The sequence below is a fragment of the Melozone crissalis genome, unplaced genomic scaffold (assembly GCF_028551555.1).
Source record: "Melozone crissalis strain CALT ecotype California unplaced genomic scaffold, PUWL_Pcris_2 ptg000018l_1, whole genome shotgun sequence".
NCBI lineage: Eukaryota > Metazoa > Chordata > Aves > Passeriformes > Passerellidae > Melozone > Melozone crissalis.
Window position 1 is genome coordinate 39,015,084 of NW_026535796.1, and position 21,040 is coordinate 39,036,123.

The 21,040-nt window shown below is 36.1% G+C and overlaps 1 protein-coding gene across 2 annotated transcripts in view; it reads right to left on the reverse strand.

The window, feature by feature from the left end:
- Positions 1–357: 357 nt before the first annotated feature.
- GALC (galactosylceramidase) overlaps positions 358–21,040 on the reverse strand; it is a 32,169-nt gene continuing 11,486 nt past the window's right edge. The window contains exons 7-17 of one of the 2 annotated variants that reach the window (XM_054275903.1): positions 17,758–17,888; positions 15,442–15,597; positions 13,295–13,419; positions 11,966–12,093; positions 11,421–11,510; positions 9,906–9,995; positions 9,426–9,570; positions 8,868–9,048; positions 6,488–6,651; positions 4,853–4,929; positions 358–3,082 (exon numbers count right to left, since the gene is read on the reverse strand). In XM_054275903.1, the coding sequence (XP_054131878.1) occupies positions 2,939–3,082; positions 4,853–4,929; positions 6,488–6,651; positions 8,868–9,048; positions 9,426–9,570; positions 9,906–9,995; positions 11,421–11,510; positions 11,966–12,093; positions 13,295–13,419; positions 15,442–15,597; positions 17,758–17,888 (1,431 nt within the window). In that variant the 3' untranslated portion in view covers positions 358–2,938. Of the gene's footprint in view, positions 3,083–4,852; positions 4,930–6,487; positions 6,652–8,867; positions 9,049–9,425; positions 9,571–9,905; positions 9,996–11,420; positions 11,511–11,965; positions 12,094–13,294; positions 13,420–15,441; positions 15,598–17,757; positions 17,889–19,853; positions 19,982–21,040 lie in introns of both variants that reach the window. The other variant, XM_054275904.1, reaches the window with a different exon arrangement.

The following is a 21,040-nucleotide window of genomic DNA, read 5'->3' on the forward strand; positions in this document are numbered from 1 at the left end:
GTTTATCTTAAAGATAAAATAATGTGTTTGAAGACAGATTCAAAAGGATATTCAAAAAAAAGAAGCCTTTAAACTACAGAAGTACAACACTGTCTGTTTCCAAACCTAGAAACTGACTTTCAGCTAAATCTCACATGACCTTAGTATTCAGCAGTTTTGCATCACTGGTCCTCAAATACAATTTAATTCCCTTCACTAAATTAAAAAAAAAATCCAAATCAAAAAACCAGAAAGAAGCAAAATGTATATTGAATGCTATAAGAAAATCATTTTATCAATAGCACAAGTCCTAATGAATATGGATTTTGAGATATTTTTAATAAGGAATGGTTGGCTATACTCTGCAATCCAATCAAGTTAATGTCAAGCCTATTTATCAGATATCACAATGAAAAAATTGTCAGCTTTCTTGCTGGAGAAAAACAAGACCCATTTTACAGAAGCATCCTGCACAAATAAAGCGTTTTTAAGTGTTTTATTTGTCCATTTGGAATGATTAGCATTTATAATCAACAACATAAATCCACCCTCAGTGAAAAACCCAACAGCTTGTTATTGCCAAACATATTACAGTCTACTGAAGGGTGAAGAATTACAGACATATAAAGATGAATAACATTATGTCACCATTAAATCACTTACTCTGTTCATAACACTTTAATCCTCCAACATTGTAAATTAAGATTAGGGGAAAAAAATCAACATTTCCAGTGATAAAATACATGGTGCTTAGTACACAATATAACAATACAGTGTATTACAGTAGTGCATCAGAAAGTTAAAAAAATGGACAGCTCCTTTGGAATAACAGCATCATTGCTGATCTCTCTGCTTGCAGCCACAGAAGATACCAGGAAGTCTCCAAGAAGCATCCAACTACAGAAATCCATCAGAGCTAAAATAATTTATTCTGAGGTTATTATACTCATATTACCTGAATATGAAGACCTAAAATCAGATTCTTTCACATGTGGAGTGACCAGTGACATTCCTTAGGAAATCAGGCAAGCAATGAACAGATCTTCATCCATACTTGAAAATTACATGGAAAATTGCCTTTCATTTTTCACCCACTTAAGTAAACAGTTACTTAGCATATGGAAGTCTTCTACTAGAGTTTTAAAGTTTAGTGGTTTAAACCATTTTTGAAGGTTACTGGCATGTATGAAATTTCCAAGTATGAATAAGCAGTATCAATATAACAGCTAAAAGACACAACATTTTTACTTACTAGAGACAGAATTTTTAAAACAATTCCCCAAAAATGAAAATGGAAAATCAACTTTATAAAAATTTTCCAGGAATGATTTGTATAACATTAACTTTATATTAGATGACAACTTCAAAGACTGAAGTTAACAATTATTGGAATCAGCCTTCAAAATAAAGGGGATCAGAAGAATAATCTCTATAAATCAAAGTACACTGAAAACCTTTTTCTCCAGATGTTGCCTGCTACAAATGGCCTCATACAGCTATTAGAGCCTAATCAGGTATGTGGAACAACTTGCTTGTCAATTAAACAGGATGTGAATGTGAAAAGTAGATGGACACAGGAAGTACATTTCATTAAGACAATGGGTATCATCTTCCTTCAAACTGGCCAACAACAAACAGGAAAAACTCTGGAGCCAATTGAACTGCAAATGCAGTGAAGAAAAACCCATTCAGTACCTCATGTTCTCAATTAATTGCTTTTTTTATAATACAGTAACTTGGGGGAAAAAATAAAATGAAGCAACAGCTAAATAGAATCCCTCCATTCCCAAAGATCTGAATTATCCTCTGAATTTCACTCCATGATACCTAGGAAAAGTTTAAAAACAAATACCCTTGTGTCATTACCACTGCTTGGCACACTGAACAATTCCCTCTGTCCACCAACTGCTATTTACCTTTTAATCAGTTTGAAAACCATTAAAGGCAAAGACCACTTTTTTTAAAATTTCTTTTATACCAGGAAGTGATAGTATCCATATCTCCTTTGTGCCACAGTAATATAATAAGCTAAATATCATTGTTAGGCTTTAATTATTTTCTATTCAAAGCTCTAAATCTATCAAAAGAGAGAGATGTTTGCCCAAGTTTCTAGGAACAAAAGGCCAGTTTCCACATGTGACCTGACATGGAAATACCCATGATGCAATGTTTTTACTCTTTGTGCTATGCAAAAAACCCCACAATATTATCATCAACAAACTGTAAGCTATGGTATCTTTTCATCCATTTCAACCCTTTCAGTGGAAAGAGGAGGTAGATTAGAAGTAAGCCACATGCTGCACTCCCTGATCAGTCATAAGGCACATTTCCATTCCACTGAAAATAGGATATATTTTAGGGCTGGCAATGAAAGTTGAAAGATGTAATCAAATGCATTTGGAGAACTGCAATGTCTAGTCACAGACTGTAGCAAAAAAACAGACAAAACATCTTTTTTTACTATAGGAAATCTAGGTACTTTATCCAAATGAAATTTGAGAATGATGGACCTACAAAAGCACAGAGCCCACTGGCTCATAAGGCTTACTGGCATTTAATTCTTTCTTTCACAGTGAAAGCAATGGACGTAATAGAGGAAGTGCTAAAAAATGCAGCTTAGGATGAATCTGTCGTCTGTTAATTTCTAAAGTTATCTTAGAAGTGAGCTGGTAAGTTAAGATGTTGTTATTAAAAGATATTTAAATCCAAGAATTTGTTTTCATCGTTACCTTGAACTAAAATTTGCCCCCAAAAACTGAAGGGCAAAAATCCCACAGCAATAGGGGATAAAGCTACAATCATGTTGATATCTACTCAAGTAAACTTTAAACAATTACCACGGACTGAATCCAGACTCTTTGCCAAGAGATCAATCACAGTTAGCCCTCAGCTCTCCAGTTTGTCTTGGCTCTTACACAAAGTAACATGAGAACCAGGTTCTCCAAATGCCAAAGCCACCTCAGCAAGCTTCAATGTGAAAGTTGTCAAACTGTGCAAACTCAAAGGAGCGAGTTCCGAGGGCAGCCCAGCCGTTCCCCGGTTTGGAAATGGTGACATTCTCCCAGAGAGGATAACCATTCAACAGTCCTGAGGCTGAGTTGCCCTGTCAAAAAAAGGAAAATGTTAGCTTTGTAAAATCCAAGGTCTGTGTAGACACTGAGCCTGTTCACATGGGAGATTAGACAAAGCAGAAGGATGTCAAGTCACCTTTCAACTACATTTCACATATTTTTCATGCAGAGATGCATCTAAATATTGTATAGAATCCTCTGGTGTCTATCAGCTCTGTGGAATATATTCCTATATAATGTATTCCTTTACAGTGAATACATTAAAGGCTCCTCTTCTCCTACTCACAGCTTTGCTAACTCAGTGTAGAACCTGAAGTGTAAACTGGTTTTCCTCTTCCTTATATCAGACTCTTTCAAAACAGCCCAACTTTCTTAAGGTGCTATGATACACTTGGCACTGCTTCTGCAGAATGAGGCAAAAGTCAAAAGTAAAGAAAGATGTAATTTAGCAATCAAGCTGAAATAAAGAGGAGACAGGAGAACTTTCAAGTATCACTCAAGCCACTTCAAGACACAAAATTAAAACATTTTCAAGAAAAATTACAATTAATCTTTTGTGTGTTCCACTTAACAGCAGTAACAGTATTTAGAAAAAAGTGCTTCAGTTTACTTGCATTTCTTAATCTGAAAGACAATTATAGACACAGGTAAAAGCAAAGAATGTCTTTCAAGGAGTCAGTGTGAGAATTATTTAAAGATGGCTCTGTAAAAAGACACAGTATGCTGCATCAAGCCATAAGAGATACAAAATATTTAATAACGTAGATGGAAGTCTGAAGCATTGTCGTTTTAAAATTACCCACACTGTTTTAAGTGATTAAGGTTCATCTTCAGTAACCAAATGTTTTGGCCCATTTTACAGATGGCAACCATTGTCATAAATGTAAGTGTACCAAAGCCATAACTAAACTACATCCATTTCAGTGAATGCCTTAGGGGCAAGTGTCCCTTTGTCTCCAATGTGACAGTACAAGAGACAAAAACCAGCTTCTTATACTCAGTGGCATTCTAGCATGAGGGGCTTGGTGCATAATTTTAAGTTACCTTCAGTAGTAAAAATCCCCAGCCAAGATTCCCCACATTTCCAGACAGCTGGAGTTGCAAAGGTTACATTAGACAAAGGGACTAGGCACTCAGAAGAGGAACTTAAAGCCTTTTAGGTACTTGTACCAATGACACCCATCAAAGCACACAGGGATATTTAAAGTACAGTTTGGGGCTGCTTTCCTCCCCAAGTCATTATGGTTAAAAAAGGTGAAGTGGGAGGGAAAGAAAAGAATTCAGACAGGCTTCTCATTAACTGCAGCCTATTTATAAGTAACACAATGCCTGTGCTCTTCCAAGACAGTAGAGAAGGAACTCAGCTTATCTGAGTCTTCCAGTCCTTTATTAGCTCCACATACAAGGCCTTAGTCTGCAAAGGGAACTGGTGGGAGACAGATTTGTAACACAGGCTACCTTAGTATTTTACTGACTGTCCTAAGAACAGGAAGCCAGGCCATCATCTTTCCATCAGATTAAATAAGAGACTTGCCTCTCTGACCCTTCGACCTCCAGCTTTCCATTCAGCTTTCCAGTTATTTCCCATACCTTCTACAGAGTCTCAAGATCTCTTTTACAATACAGGCAGCAGAATTTAGTATGGCATTTTAATATTGATTCAATGTAACAGATGCTGTTTCTGGTTTTGATAGGGTAAACTAATACAAGTACACCATCAATAGTACAGCACAGCTTGGTCTAAACTATTTAGGACTGGAAGTTTCATAACTACTTTTCCAGCTTTTTTCCTGTGTCCTTACCTGAATGTTGAGAGTGAGTGTGTGCCATGCATTATCCCGAACACCAGCAAGTCCTTTCATTAATATTTCTTTTCCAGCTGAAAAACATGCTTAAGTTAGCAAAGTGTTACTTCAGCTCATTGCTGAAACTGATAAATTCCAAGCCAGCAAAAGGATAATAATATCTATTTTTCAAAAGTGTTCAGGATTGACATTTTACCAATTTCAGTTGCAGCATGGAAGGCTTAATATGCAAACCCAGACTCTGCACTATCAGTACATTCTCCTGTTTTGCCAGAACTGCTTTCTCACTGAAATCCTCAATGCTCTTGGCAATTTGGCATAAGAGGAGGATTCACTCTATGGAGAGTACAGGTTCACAAAGTGTGACAGTAGCTATTGCTCTGCTCATTCTATAGATCTTCTTGTTTATTTATTGCTTGTAACTATTTTAAATCACAGGGTTTCTGTTGCCACACTATCATGTTGCTTAGCTCTACCCAAAATTTAAGCTAAGCAAAAATGGGGTGTGAATGACACCTGGAGGGAAGACGAAGACCTGAAAAAAATTAAGTGCTACAAGTCTTCATTTATTCAGTAGACAGTTTTTACTGAAACATAATTTAACATTCAAACTCCCTTGTAGAAAAATGTAAAGACGACTGAAAATAGCTGTACAGAAAAAATTGTCATCTTGTGTAACAGGTCTCAGCTTGAAATAATCAGGTGGTTGATCAAAATCCACTCATTTCATCTAGGAAAAATTACTTCTGACAGCCTGAGAAACTAATCAGGTAATGTTGTTAGGTCTTATTACAAATAAAAAATTGAGTCGATCCTAAGCACAAGTAAGTATTTCCATACAGCTGAGACTTCAGTTTTTATAGAATTATACATTGCAAAGTTTCACCAGGGAGCACTGATATTTCAAGGGAAGCTATGTAAAACCTTTGTTATTCTAACTGTCTATGGTAGAAGTGGAAAGGAACACAGACACACACACAAAAAATATATCTTGTCAGATATATTGTAGATCTAGAAGCTACATTTTACTCACCATAAACTATTGAAAATTTTAATTCATATTCCTGAAGTGATAGGAAATGCATTTAAACAACTAAATAGGCCAGTGCCTGCCAAGTGCTGTACAGATGAACACACAGGAATGTTAACATCACAAATAGAACGTGCTCACTCCATTGAGCTACACTAACAGGAGGATGCATCATTTGAGGAAACAGGAGGCCACTCATGATCATCACTTTAGCCAGATGTAAGTACAGTGACTTGAACTGCTCTCTAAGAAAAGCCATTTCATGTCAATCAGGATTTTCCTCATGCATAGTTTAAGAATACAGGTCAAATCTTTCTTTAATTAATATTGTATCAGAGTATTTTTAAAAGCAAAATAGTTCATATTTTCTACTGTAAAGCAGACATTGTCAGTGAAAAAACAAAAACTCCAGAAAGCTGAGCCTGAGAAATGGGCTTCAGATACTTTCTCCACATATGAAATGTGGCCATCATTAGAACCAATAGGTTAAATTCATAGTAATGACAAATTAACTAAAAAATCTGAATGTTACCTATTTTTATCAAAGTTATCAAAATTACATGTCCATATGCCAGCATGCCCTTTTGCAAAGAACTGCTTACCTAGGTCACTAGTGACTCTGTAGGTGCCATCTGCAAAAACCCAGAAGAAAACTCCTTTGGAATCTCTCACATATATCCCACCATTGTCAACTCTTCCTGCAATAAACACTCCTCCATCACGAGGTTTTTCTATGTAGATGTCACAAGTGACTGTCATGTTTACCCTGTAAGAGAAAATAAGTGTTTTAACAAGGAAGGAATCCATTCTTTTGAATAGGCAGTATTAGAAATTATTTGATTTCCTGAGATTATACTCCAGCTCAACAGTAAAGCACCGTGTTATGCATGCAATGAGAGCTGTAAAGCAAAGTAATCAAACAGAACCATCAAAAAGCACCCAGAAAATTTACACAACTTCCTCCTCCTCAGAGCTGCACTACAAGGCTCTTAACCATAAAAACTCTTTCCCTCTATTAATGGATCTACATCCCACATCTGAAAGCACTTGTAACACAGATACAGCCACAAGGTCACTTACTTAAGTAATAATTATCTATAATTATTTACAGAATGTGAAAAGACTCTCTGTGACAGCAGCTCAGCTGATTACTGAATTGGAGAATATCTATTCTAGCAACTTTTGTTCTCACTTCTAACAGAGTTTCATTCTGAGTTTTCATTCTAATGTAATGCTCCAGATTCCTGAATATATAGTCATTACACAAAAAAGATTACTTTCTTCCCTTCCCATTTATCAAAAAAGAGACCCCCACATTTGCCTTAAGCCATTATAAAGAGACTCAAGGCAATATAGCAATAATTACATAGTAATACTTTCAGAATATATCCAGGTTCAATAAAACCATCAGAGAAAAACACTAACAAATTCACAGTAAGAGAGCAAAAAGGTTTCACACACACAAGCTTAAAATCCAAACAATCCTGAAATTGAATCATGATAAATTTCCACCAACAACTGATGTAAAGTATCATCCTACAGAGAAATTTAATGCAAGATTGGCTCAGAATTTCAATAGCAGGTGTTCATTGTTGAAAATATCTGCCTGGGACAAGTTGAGTCTTAAACAGAGGATGAAGCAAACAAACTTGAGGGCCTGAAATTGAGGACTAGCATTATAAAAAGCTACTGACTAGTAAAACTTGAATAACAAACTGAATATTCAGGAAGCAAGCTTGGTTTTGAAAGCAAGATGAAGACTCAGAAAGAAACTGAACTAAAACAAAATAATAGAAGTTTTAGGAATCTGAGTATAGTAATTTAAAAAAATGTCCTATGTAGCTGTTATAGGAATCACTGAATATAATTTACTCAATGAGGGAAAGTTGCTTATAGGGAAAATATGAGACCTTTCCTAACAGAGGGCTGCAAAAGCAAACATCAGATAACTGAAGAACAACTTCTAAGTACAAGAGGGTGGTGTTCTTCCAGGCTTTGGATCAAAGTGATTCAATCACATCTCCAGGCCTGAAACTAGAAGTGTGAAGCAAGTTCTGAAAAAGCATTTGCCAGATCAATGATCTAATTAAAGTGAAAAAAAACCTGACAAAACTGCTATTTTTAAAAATGTATCAAAAGAATTTAGGCTAGGCCTCTAAGCAGAAGAGAAAGTTTTTAGCATGAAGCATGAAGTTTATTACTATTATTAAAATCATAATTAGTTAACAGGCTCTTTCCCAAGTGCTTATTAATTTTAAATAAACATTATTCTAAAATATGCTGCTTGATCCTGAATTACCATCATTGCAGCTCCTAGCAATTTTTTAGCTCCTAGAAAGAATTACAATTTTAACCATAGTTTAATCTATGCAGTAAACCTCAGTTACTTTCAACGGAAATAGAAGTGGTTGAAGCAGGATTGGCATCAAATCCACACAATTCTAGGAACTGCTCAGAAGATGGCAGTCTGCAACAAATACAATTGAATTATAAATGAAATAGTCTGAGAGTTACGAGACTGATCAAACTCCTAACAAATAACTCAAAATACTGTAATTCAAAATTAATCTCCTTCTTGGTCCAATTTAAGAAAAAAGAAACTCAGGGCACATATTGATGTTTCTAGTATGCTATTAGTGTAAAAAATTAGCTTGAACAAATACGCCCAGAAGGACATAAGCAAAAAAAAAAAAAAAAAAAACCATTCTAAGACAGTATAGCATTAGGCTAAACAATCATGAAATGTGGTTGAATCCCCATCCTCTAGGAGTCATTTATACAGCTGACCTTTGGCCTGAGCAGGGCTCAATGACTTTTAGAAGTGCCTGAATCATCATTCTTACATGTCTACAGAGAATCTGAAGGCAAAAGCAAAAGCCCTCTGTCCAAGAGAAATGAGGCTTGAGACAAATTAATTGATCATTACTAGCACTGGTGAGTAGAACATTCCCCAAATGTCACTACAAAATAGTATTTACATACCACTTAAAATTTCCTATGACACTGATGGTCTGGTCTGCATCAGAAACCCAAGTGATGGGCCGCTGAACCACGACCTGGCGGAGCGTGAACACATGATCTCCTGGGTCAGAAGCATTTACAAAGTATTCAAACACACCTGTCTGATCTGCAAAGTTTGGGGCTTCACTGAAAGGTGGATTACCTGTTCAGAAAATAAAATACACATCAACTCTAAAACACTATTTTTCTTCGGTGTGCTTGTTTTCAGAAATTTATCACTTAAAATTTTCTCCAGATTTTTGACTTGCAGCCCCCAAATGGAAGTTTTTAAGCTGACACCGGTTTTGCAAACACATGAACACCAGGTAAGACATTAAATTAAACACATCTCATTGCAAGAGTAAGGTGTACACTCATACAGGTGTAAGTTTTTGGAAAAACAGGTATAAATGAACAAAAACAAAATAGATCTTCAGGCTACCTCATGTAGATGATTCAAATAACATAACTTACTGCCTTCCTACATTACAATTATATCTCTGTGTGAATGGAGAATTGGATAAGAGAATTCTGGCTTACGTATATTGAAATCGTCACTGTAAATGGAAGGGAAGGGCTGGGGAGGAGGCGGCTCTGGGTAACCACATTTCCATCCAGTCTTGAGTGTGGTTAAAGTGTAGACTTCATCCACGTCCAGATCTAAAGAAAATCTTCCCCTCCATACCTGGAATTGAAGAAAGCTCAAGCTGCAAAAGTTAACAACTAACTGACAAAATACCCAAGCTCCTGAAGTCAAGATCCTCTGAAGTCCAGATTTAAGTCAAAATTCCCATCTTCTTGCCTCAGCATTAATATCTCTGGGGTATTTTTAAAACTCCTTTTCCCCAAACTTGTTATTACCTCCAGGTACACTTGTACACAGCCAGTAAAACTGCAGTCAAACAGCCTTAAAACACACTCTAAATATGCAGCTTAAGCATGAAATTGAGGAGTTTCACCAAAGAGGGAAGACACACCTGAAACTGCAGAGGGACTGATAATTAAAACTGATCAACTTACCCGTAAAGGATGGAGTTGCTGGAAAAGGCTGGAATTTCCAGATTCAAAATCAAGTCTAGAATGCCACACTTGAAGAGTTTGCACCATATACTACAATGGAACACACCATACAATTTAAAACACAACAACAGCAAAATAAACAACCTTGAATATTCAACTTGAGAAATACCAGTCCTCTATGGGTGTCTAATTTTTGTTACTTTAAAGCTGTTGATCACATTAGAGTCACAACTTTACTCAGCTAATCATTACACATGCCTTACATTTTTATAGATTATACATCAATAAGGCAATGCCCTAACAGGCCCTAATGTTGCTTATAAAGACAGACAGCACTGCAAACACAGACACCATCTTTAGCTTCTCTATCACCAAAAATACACTTTGGATACAAGCTCTCTTCGAGAAGTAACCAGACAAATAATATCCCACAAGTTTCACTTTTATGAGGCCTTCAGTCTAATGCTAGTTCTTTGATTTTAATTTTTGAGCAAAGTTCTTTGCTTACATGTCTCCAGCCTTCTGCAATACTCAATTCTGCATATCAACTATATTAGTATCAGATTTTGATCACACCTAACCCCTATAATTTCTTTTCAGTTACCAACCTCAACAACAAAGCAAGCAACCTAGAGCTTGACTTGGATAAGCCATCTAATACTTCCCTAAAAGGGAGCTGTGTATCCAAATTGACACTCAGCTACTTTTCCTAAGTGAACTACTGACACTAAGCTACTTTTCCTTTTATTGTCAAAAGTATCATCCAAATTATCTCCTCCTAAAGGAAATTATTGCTGCCAAAAAAATCACAATCAAATTCTAAATAAGTAACAGTCAAGTTCTGAGAAGGAATCATCTAAATCAACAAACAATGATTCCCTCCAGTTTACACTGTGAAAGTAAGGAAGGAATCATCTAAATCAACAAACAATGATTTAGATGAAGGAATCATCTAAATCAACAAACAATGATTCCCTCCAGTTTACACTGTGAAAGTAAGGAAGGAATCATCTAAATCAACAAACAATGATTTAGATGAAGGAATCATCTAAATCAACAAACAATGATTCCCTCCAGTTTACACTGTGAAAGTATTGTTCACATTTCAGAGGGAAATATACTTTAGTGAAATTAAAAAATAGAATAAACAAATTAACAACTGGGAGAGTCTCAGACTATCTCTTCACAGGATGCAATAAAACCTACAATACAAAATCAACTACAGCTATTCCCCTGAAAATCAACTGATAACTAGAAAAGGCATGGCTGTGTCAGCCCAACAAACTATGTCAGCATGTCAGAGCATACAGCCTTGGAATATATTCTAAACAAAATTTTACTTGCATTTCTGTCCCATTAAATTTCTTCTTCAATATACAAATGATTAGAGTGAGAGGCAGCAATTCTACAATTTCAGTTATGACATTGCAACCTGTGATACTGACTTGCATGTATTTGATTATGAATGGCAATTCATTTTACAGGGCTGATCAAATGTATTCAAGATGTACTTACAAATGACCCTCTGAGGTAGAAAGTTGCTCTCTGAGGTACAACATTGAAATTTGGCAATGGAGGCCTGATACATTTAGAGTGATTATGACTCTGAAGAAAAAAAACAAATGTAACAGAAGAGACATGCATTACTGGAATGCAACACATGGCAACATTCATGAAAAACCTACAGCACAGAATTGAAATTAAAAGAGCAATAATTTATTTCACTGTTATCTTAATAGCTGCAATTGCAGTAGTTTAATCATTTTATTCTGAATACAGATTTTAAGAAAGCACATGATATAACTTCCTCTCAGTGTGTCATCCAATTAAAGCTAATGTGTAATAAAAAGACAAAGCTGGTATATATATTGGCCTCCAGGAAGTCTCAACAAGGTATTTTAAGTTCAGATAGAAAAAACAGCCTCTAGTGAACTCACTAATAAAGCTACAAGTATCAAAGAACATTCTCAGATACCAAACTACGTAAATCAAGACAGGTTCTTCATAACAAAACACCTCCTGTAACTTTTCCAGTCCACTGGAATGGCTGATGCACATACCATAGTTTCAATGATGATGGTAAGGTTCCCTAGGCCATCTGTCAGAGCTACAAAACTGCCACCTCCTTCTAAGTGTCCATCCACTTGCAAGTATGACCAGCCTGGCTGAGTGAACTGTGTGGTGTGTGCTGAGACAAAAATTAGAATACAATAATTAATTAATAGAAATTAATAGAAATGGTAACATTTTTAGGCTTTACTAAATTTCTCTCCCATACATGCTGACAAAATTGAAACCTTATTCAGAGAAGAAAGTAATAGAACTTCCAAAACAAAATTTACCTATATAAGAGGAAAGATTAGAGAATTATACTATGGGAAAATCAAAAATATCAATGCTGTGGCAGACAAAAGAGTTAAAGTGATAGCAATTATTTAGACATTAAGCACAAACAATACACAGTAATCATGTCCATTCAATTTGAATATCCATCACAGTTTAGATTTTCCCAAGTCTTTTTTTTTCTTTAAATAAAATAAACATTTCTTTTTTAACAAATAAATGGCAGGGAAAGAACAGATGGGCAACTTCATGAGGTATAACTAAATAAGTAGGGTTTTCAGAAAGTAAGTGAAACTATCAAAGAAGAATATGACCCAGATCATGAAAATCCTGAGCAACATGGACACAGGAACAACTGCTCAGCTGCTCTATTCATGGGAAACTGTGGCCAGTTTTGCTTTAATGCTTTTACAAACATAGATAACTAGCAGAAGAACAAAAATTAAAACCCTTGTCTTGTTCTTCCTTCATGGCACTGCATGGTTACTCTATAGAACCGCAGCACAGACAGTAAAATATTACAGGACTACAAAGCAGTGAATTTGTGTGTCCACAGACACTACAGGAACATGCTTCCCTTTCCCAGGCTCAAGGAAATGCTGATTTACACAAGCCAAGAACGTCAAGCAGGAAAAGAATACAGAGGTTCTTTGTTCCACTTTTGCAAACTGAGAAGTACCAAATGGAATTGATTGATACTCAAAGATTAAAAATAAAAAGGGAAAGGAAATAGGAAAGCACATTAACCTTTATGGGCACATCAGATCCAAATATTTCAATAGTAACAGCTAGAAAGGCAGTAGCTTATTTCTTTCTGATACAACTAAAGTTCAAGTATAAATATTTCCCTTACAATTATATCTTTCCACTTTCTATTGAAATGAGATTATTTTCTTCTTTCTTAATGTATTCACAAAACTTTCCACAAATCTACCTCAATTTGGTACAAAAAATACTCCACATAAAACCACTAAATAAATAAAGGCCTCGGAAAATACAGTGATGTTTGGTGCCAGATCACCAACTTATAACTGCAAGATTTTCACCTGTAATCCAGATAGGAGATTCAACTTTATAGTGGCCACTCCACGGCTCCTGTGCTGTCATTAACGCGCATCGACCAAAGGGCAGCTCCTCATAATAACTGGCCACCAGGTTCCATGCAATTGTTCTGGAAGAAAAACAGGTGTTTTCTCCTTTCATATGGATAGTATTAGATTAACTTAGTAAAAAAATCCATTCCTCCTTTTTCTCCAGCATACACTGAAAACAATTTGGGGGGTGGAGGGAATATCTCTCACACAAAGAAAACCCACAGGAGAGGAAAATAAAGCAAATCTGCAAATCAGTGTTGAGAACTTCTTCCAAAACAGGTGGTAAATTCTCTGGCTAGAGCACCACAAAAGGTTTTACATTAAAAGAAACATGTATTGAGGGTAAAGACACCATTTGTTTGAGGTTTTTTCCGGTTCTGAAGAGAAAAAATTTTGTTAGCAAAGTCTACAGCTTTTTGCTGAGTGTTGTTTCGTTGAGGTTTTTTGTCATTGCTTGGTTCTTTCTGTGCATGGTGGTAGTTGTTTTGGGTGGAGTTTTTTAGGGAAGCAGTTAAGTACCACCAAAAAAAAAATCTTTATCCATGTAAGTAACAAACAAAAAACAACTTTAACCAGCCATCCTCAAGGAGTATTTGCTCCATCCTGACAAGGATAATCACTTCATGCACTTTGATTTGGGCTTCATTGAAAACACTTTGCAAAGACTTTAAACTTAAATACCTCTGGGCCTTAAGGATGGAAATACAGCTTAACAGAGCAGTTAAGCAAAAGGCAAAAGCTGTCAATCTGTTTTGCTGTTGCACACAGGTGCATACAAAGGCCTCGTTCTAAAGTCACTGCCACAGATTTATCATACTATACATACACACAGAAGAGTTCCTGGGAGTCTACAAAAACGTGATCATAAAATAAACAACTGTTGAATTGTAAATTCAACTTGCTCACATCAAACTTGTTCTGTTGATTTCAAACTTACAAAGAAAAGTAGGAAACTAAACTTCAAAGGAAACAAACTTAGCAGAAAGATAAGCTGCCTTTTGTCAGAAAGATTTTGTTTTCAGTATACAAGCCAAGATAATTTCACTGTTGGACATCTGGACTTAGAACTGTTCTACAATAATTTATAAATACAACACATATGCCTTGCTGTTTGGCTGTGAGAGAAACGGGCATATATAATTTGAAAGGCCTTGGAAAAATATAAAAACAATGGGAAAAAATTGCCTAAAATAAGATATTAAAGTAGATGAGGATTAAGAAGCAAGCAGAATGATCAGGAATTCCTGCAGGAAATATTCACCTGTTTAAAAATTTCAGCTTGCAGAGAAGACAGAAGATTTGTAGAAACCAGGTGACTTAAGAATTTTCCCTTTACAAGTATTAGTGATTTTTCCAGCACTTCACTTGAAGCAACAAGATTTCTCTTTATTTTTCCAAAATGAAGTTACAAAGCATCTAAAAGCTTTGAACAATTTTGCTCACATGTTGACGCCTACATTTTCTTTAATCAAACCTTTTCCTTCAGACTACCAGTTGGTGCACCAGAAACATCAAACTTTATTTTCTATTCTTTTCTCAAAATGAGTTGTGGAATTTCCCAGTAAAGAGAACATTTTTTACAGTATTCAGTTTGGAAAGAAAATGTGCAAACAGTAAATTTATCATGCATGTTTAAGATGGATTCTGAAAAATAAGCTGTATGGAAAAACTGTAATTATCTGTAATTATCTGTTTAACCGAAGACAAACAATCTGATAAAGACCTTAAGAAAAATATTATAAATTAGTTTTACGGTTATTTTCCTCCAATGTCCCCTCTTCTTAAGAACATTCTCTTTTTAATAATTATCATCATTCTCAAAGGCATCTGAAATGAACTGCATAAACCCACTGCATAAACTGCATAACCCCATCAAGTGCTGGGGAACAAGAACACATTGAAACTTGTGGGACTTCTACTCCAGAAAGAGGTCAGAACAGCAGACTTCCTATCTTACAATATCTGAATTCAGACCACATTGGGGTGACTTTCAGTTTACCTGGTTTCTCACCAGAGCAGATGGATGTGTTATTTAATAGCACTTTAAATAATTCTTACACCCCACGTTGTGAAAGCAAGTAACAGCGCCCAACACTTACGCAGTCATGTTTCCGTTCACGTAGTTTTGGTTCAGGATCCGAGCCCAGCAGCCTGCACCAACATCATTATTGAAAGTACTGTAATCTTCTGATGACCACAGTTTCTTCCCAGTTAATATGGCATTCTTCACTGTTTTTGTCCCAGGATAGTGAGCCCTACACAATATTTTGAAAAGAAAGAGCACTTAGTACAAGGAGAAAATCAAAGTTTGGAAGTATATATAGCAGCAATGAATCACTTTCTTCAAACTGAAAATGAAAAATAAATTTTTTTTGGAATGCCACAAGCAGAATACAAGAATATTGAACAAGGGGGAGCTGTAACATTCCAGAGCTTATTGTATTTACATTAGTAGATTATTTCTTCTGCTACATGATAGCATTTAGTTAAACTTAGATTTATAGATGCCATGCAATTTTCACAGCTTGCTAAAGCAAATCTCTGTCCTGAAATGGAGCTTGAAGATGGTCATTACCATAATGTGCTGAATAGAGAAAATACATGCTAACTCATACTATCTTAAACAAAACTACAAATGATGTAAAACTAACAGTAAGATACAGCACTAGGCATTATACTAAGAATTTAGCTGCATGAATCACTTAGAAATAAACATGAACTTGATTGATTTTCTACATCCTTTTTAATAAACTCAGGTTTCAAAAAAACATGTTACTTGGACTAGAGAAGTTACAAGATATAAACTGATAATAGTTGAAACATATAAAGATAGCTAATTTTCTTTTCAAGGCCTTCCTTAGTATGAGACATCCTTTCTCCCAATGGAGACTTTGACTATACTCAATCACAACACTGACCATGGTGCAAGGTTTGCTGACTGAAATAAAACCTTTCAAATCACTTGCAGGAAACAGGGTTGTGATTTTCCTCACTTAGCACATTCATTAAACACACTTTATACATACACTAAAATGGAACTATTTCCTTAACTGCAGCTTGACAAATTGATTCATTTGTGGCAGGAATACAAAACCAACAGTTTTTCTAGGCTGACTGTTGGGGTTTTTTTCATTATTTTCCCTCTAGTGGACAATGACCTACTTCCCAGTGTTGTAGTCCTTCATATGCAGCTTCACTATCAGTAATGTAACAGACAGTGGGGATTTTAGCTACATTCTGCTCTGCTGTACAGATTAGTGTGTATTTCCCCTTTGGCTTGGAAACCTAAGTATTGCCTTAGTACCAAGCATAAGGTTTCTGTAATGGCATAAAGTGCACAGCTTGCAAAAATAAAGCAGAGAAGGAATAATTTGTCCTGAAAATGTGTTTCTTAAGTGTCAATATCCCTGTCCAATAAAAGTTGAAATACACAAGAGATCTTTCATTTCCCTGCTAAGACTGAATCAGAGTAGGGATGTAAAACTTACACTTAGAGCTTACTTAGACAGTGTAAAAACTGTTGAGCTTCATCCAGACATGATCCAAGACTCCACCTAGGAAAAACTGCCAGGATACTCTTCATGTTCAGAAGGGGGGGAGGGGTTAATTGCAAGGGTACATGACACTGATTTCCTATATGAATTTGCAGAAAAAAACCCTCATTTCTATACCTCCTATGGTTCAGATATATAAAGATTAATGGAAAAGACTCAAATTGAAGCAAGGAACTGACACATTTGAAGCATGTGATTGGGTCAGGCAAGTTTATGGGACCTAGTAAGTAAAGTTTAGACCTACTGTAAAAAGAAAAGTTAATGAACATTTTGTACACACATTTCCATTCAGCCATCAATCAATCTCGAATTTAGTCTACTAGTAAAATATTATTATGATAAAACCCAAAACTAGTATTAAAAATCAACTGGTTCCATGTTTCAAATACAAATTTGTCATCAAAACAAAATGGGAGCTAAGAATCAAGACATTGTAACGCAAAGAATCACAGCCCAAATTCACTTCTGGATCACAAAATTTCAATAACAAACCAGCGGAAATTACAAGGCTGTGTACTAAGTTGTAAAGCTAAAGCACTTTTTGCATACCAGTTAAGGGTAACCAAAACCCTAATAACAAACAGTGTTGTCCAAAAAACCTTCCATCCATCAAAAGTGCAACCATGCCCAACAGGAATCTCCAGCATGATAGAAGACTCCTCATTCAATTAAAGGTTGCGGCTGTTACTGGGACAAGAACTGCGTGATTTGATTGGGTTAGTAAGAGAGTTTTATAGTATCAATCCTTTCCTTGCAGGTAAGAGTACAGAGAGGTAAAGCTTTGTCTGTGTTAGTTATAAATAAGGTGAAGACAAACTATAAACAAACCACCAAGAAAGAAGAAGAGAGAGAACCCCCTACCCAATCACATCGACCACTCCGTGGAGCTCAGAGTCAATCATCATGACAAAGGAAATGGGCTCCCACAGTCTATCGCTGGCTATGATCCTCACCTGCTCCAGACCATGCTTATCCAATGTGTACCTCAACAGCTTGGGAGAAAAAAAAAGGAGAGCAAAGAACAGAGAGAAGAAAAAAAAAAAAGTTTTTCAAATTGTCAAAACTTTATATTCGGAAAGGCACCATCTTCTTCAGCACCAGCTGAAAAAACTACTATGCTTCAATTCATGTTTCTGCAACTTGGACAACTGTTACACCAAACAGAACATACAAGACTGTCAAGCACAAAGTGACTTCAAAGGACACCTTCTTCTTCTACCATTCTGAATTCCAAAATACATGATAAAAAGAAAAATTAGACATGTTTTGTTCTTCTTACAGACGCAAAAGTACAAATAAAGACAAAGCATATCTCATTTAATGCAAGATACTCTATTTGCAGATCAGCCACTTAGATGTTACAGTGCTGACAGGTAAAATATAAGATGCGAATGAACTTTCTGAACCTGAGCATTTGAAGGACAGACATCTAAATAATATTGTCTTTCACTAGGTCAGCAAGAACTCTCTATGGTAGTTAGTACCCTAAAGTCAGCATTGGTTAAGAAACATGGTGTTCTTGTTTTGTACTAACCTTAATTTCTTGATAGATAACAAAACCAAAGTTTCCTGCACAGGAAAACTTGACACTTCATTTTTTGTGATCAGTGGTGGTGGGGAAATTGGGGAAAAATCTGTATGACATTCAAGAAAAAACTCTGACAAAAAGAACTTCCCTTTTAAAGAACAACTAAAACATGTCTGTGGTTCTAAAGGCACAAACAAGAAAAAGTACTCCTGTCCTTGTTTCTGCCAAGCTCTTAAAGAAGCAAGAGTTGTACACCGTCAGTACATTCATTCTTCAAGCTGTATTGCCATGGAAATCATTACTAAAACATTTCCTAATGCACCTGTTGAGCTGCAAGTCTTGCCTAACCTAACAAAGTCTTTTTTAAGTTTATTTTAGACCAAAGGAGTTACTCTATGCTGACACTATAATCAGGATTTCTCAGGCAGCCACCTTCAGGTGATTGATGTTTACAAACTCAACACATACGAAAGCAGTTTCTTTATAAAATCCTCACTTAACTGACTTGCTATAACCCTTCAGCCATGCATTCACTTAAACTATGATGAGCATATCACACTTCGTTACATACAGAGGGTAAATGGTACATCAGGGACCACAAGAATGCTCTTATCACAGTAATGTTAACAACAGAGATAAACAAGTTAACAAATGTAACACAAGTGAGCAATTTGTATCTGCACAGATAATTACCACTGGGAACGCGTAATTTTGTAAAAACTACATATAATTTTGAGAAACCAGAGTTTACAAAAAGAGCAGAGCAGCAGAGTAAATTGCCAGAAGCAAGTAAAAAAGTGTGTTATGGAACAAAAGTGAAGGTAAACAGTTGAGTTGACATTTGCTGAAAAACCACCAGAAAAAATTGAGATAGGCTGTATTAGTTTACAAACTTTGGGCGCTTGTTTTTACTTCTAAGTTACTGTCAGTGCATGCATTGCTAATATTATCTGTTATCAGACATTAAACAAGAAACAGAAACTTCTAGCTCTAGTATATGACCAGAAAAATCTCAGCTGCAGCCACAGAAAGTCCCAGGGTGATAAGTTCCACTCTGAAAGCTCAAGTTCGCCCAAAATGAAAACCAGTTGCAGACCAAGAATCCAATCCTAAGGTTTTTCTGACTTGGAACATGCACATGCAGATTAGTTAGAAGTTTCCTGTCATTTGCTAGTGCTAAGAAGCCTAAAACACAATTCCTAAATGGACACTTGAAAGAAATGATAGAAGAGTGATAAGGTCAGCTTACACATTTACTAAACTGAAAGAAGAAAGACAAGAAAGACTAATCCATCACCACCGTACACAATGATGGAAAAATGGAAACAGCTAGGAAGTATGAAATAAGAATATATGACTCTTGAAAATGGAGAGGAAGACTTAGAGATAGGAAGGGATGTTTACAAGGCCTCCCTTCTCCCACACTTACCCGACTACCTCAATAGCCTCATTAAGATAGGGATCAACTATCATCTCGTTTGAGATGCTCCAATCTCCATCCGCAGCGATGATGCCAACGTTCCACAGACCCAGTCTGTCCAAAGAATGTCGGAGCACCTTAGTAACAGACAACACCACTTAAAGGACAGCCTTCATCAATGAGGCAACATGAAATTTAAGACTGAAAACAAGAACTTTGGAAGGAGTCAGTGGAAGCCTCTATTTACAGACCAGGATGGATAAGAAAAGTTCTCACTTCTCAAACAAGAGCTATGGTGGCAACTAAGATGAAGTTATGGTAAGTATTTTTAAAACTGAAGGGTTACCTCTGATATTGAGATGGTCATTACACAAAAATGGGCTTCTCATCACTTGGATAACTTTTGACACCACAAGTGCACACAGATATGTGGAGGGACAGAATGTAAGAAAATAAAGATAGTGCAGAAGGTAATCTCACACCTGAGGAGTTGCAGCTGTACTAATCACCAAAGATTAGGAACAGGCCTGCCCTTAATAGGCCACAGCTGTGTCCAGTAAGAAGATGAGCACTACAAAAGAGTGGGTTAGCTGGGTGAGGAGAGAGATGGAGTTTGTTGGCAGTGCTGTGAGGAGCTGTCCATGAGAAATCACTGAGAAGGTATGGAACTTTTGTAATAAGATGACAATACATATATTCCACTTGGACACTCTATACTGACTCCCTGGCACGTATGTAACTCATTACACAAAATTAATGGATTTATCAAGTCAGTCAGATCAAACTAATCTAAAAATGACAGTTAGCTGAAATATGGAAGTGAACATACATTCTCAAGTAATTGGAAGCAAAAGTTAACCTGATCCCCAAAAAAGTACATTGGAAAAACAGAGATTGAAGTTTTAAAATAGAAAAGATCTATCCATGCAGCTCTCTACAAGAACAGAAATCTCTGCCAAACACTGTCCTGTTCAAGTGAAGAGCACCTAAACATTTTTTTCACTGCCCATTTTACTGAACAAAAAAAATATCCTTGATGTTTTAAGTTTAAGTTTAATATTTAAATTTTCCCACTACTTGGTTCTCATGTTTCACTAGCTTTCAGGGAAAGCCTAGAATTGCATATTTACAACAAAACTGAGGGCAACCAACTTTGAATTCAAACATGCCAGCAGAAAAGAATTCCTATTCTGTCT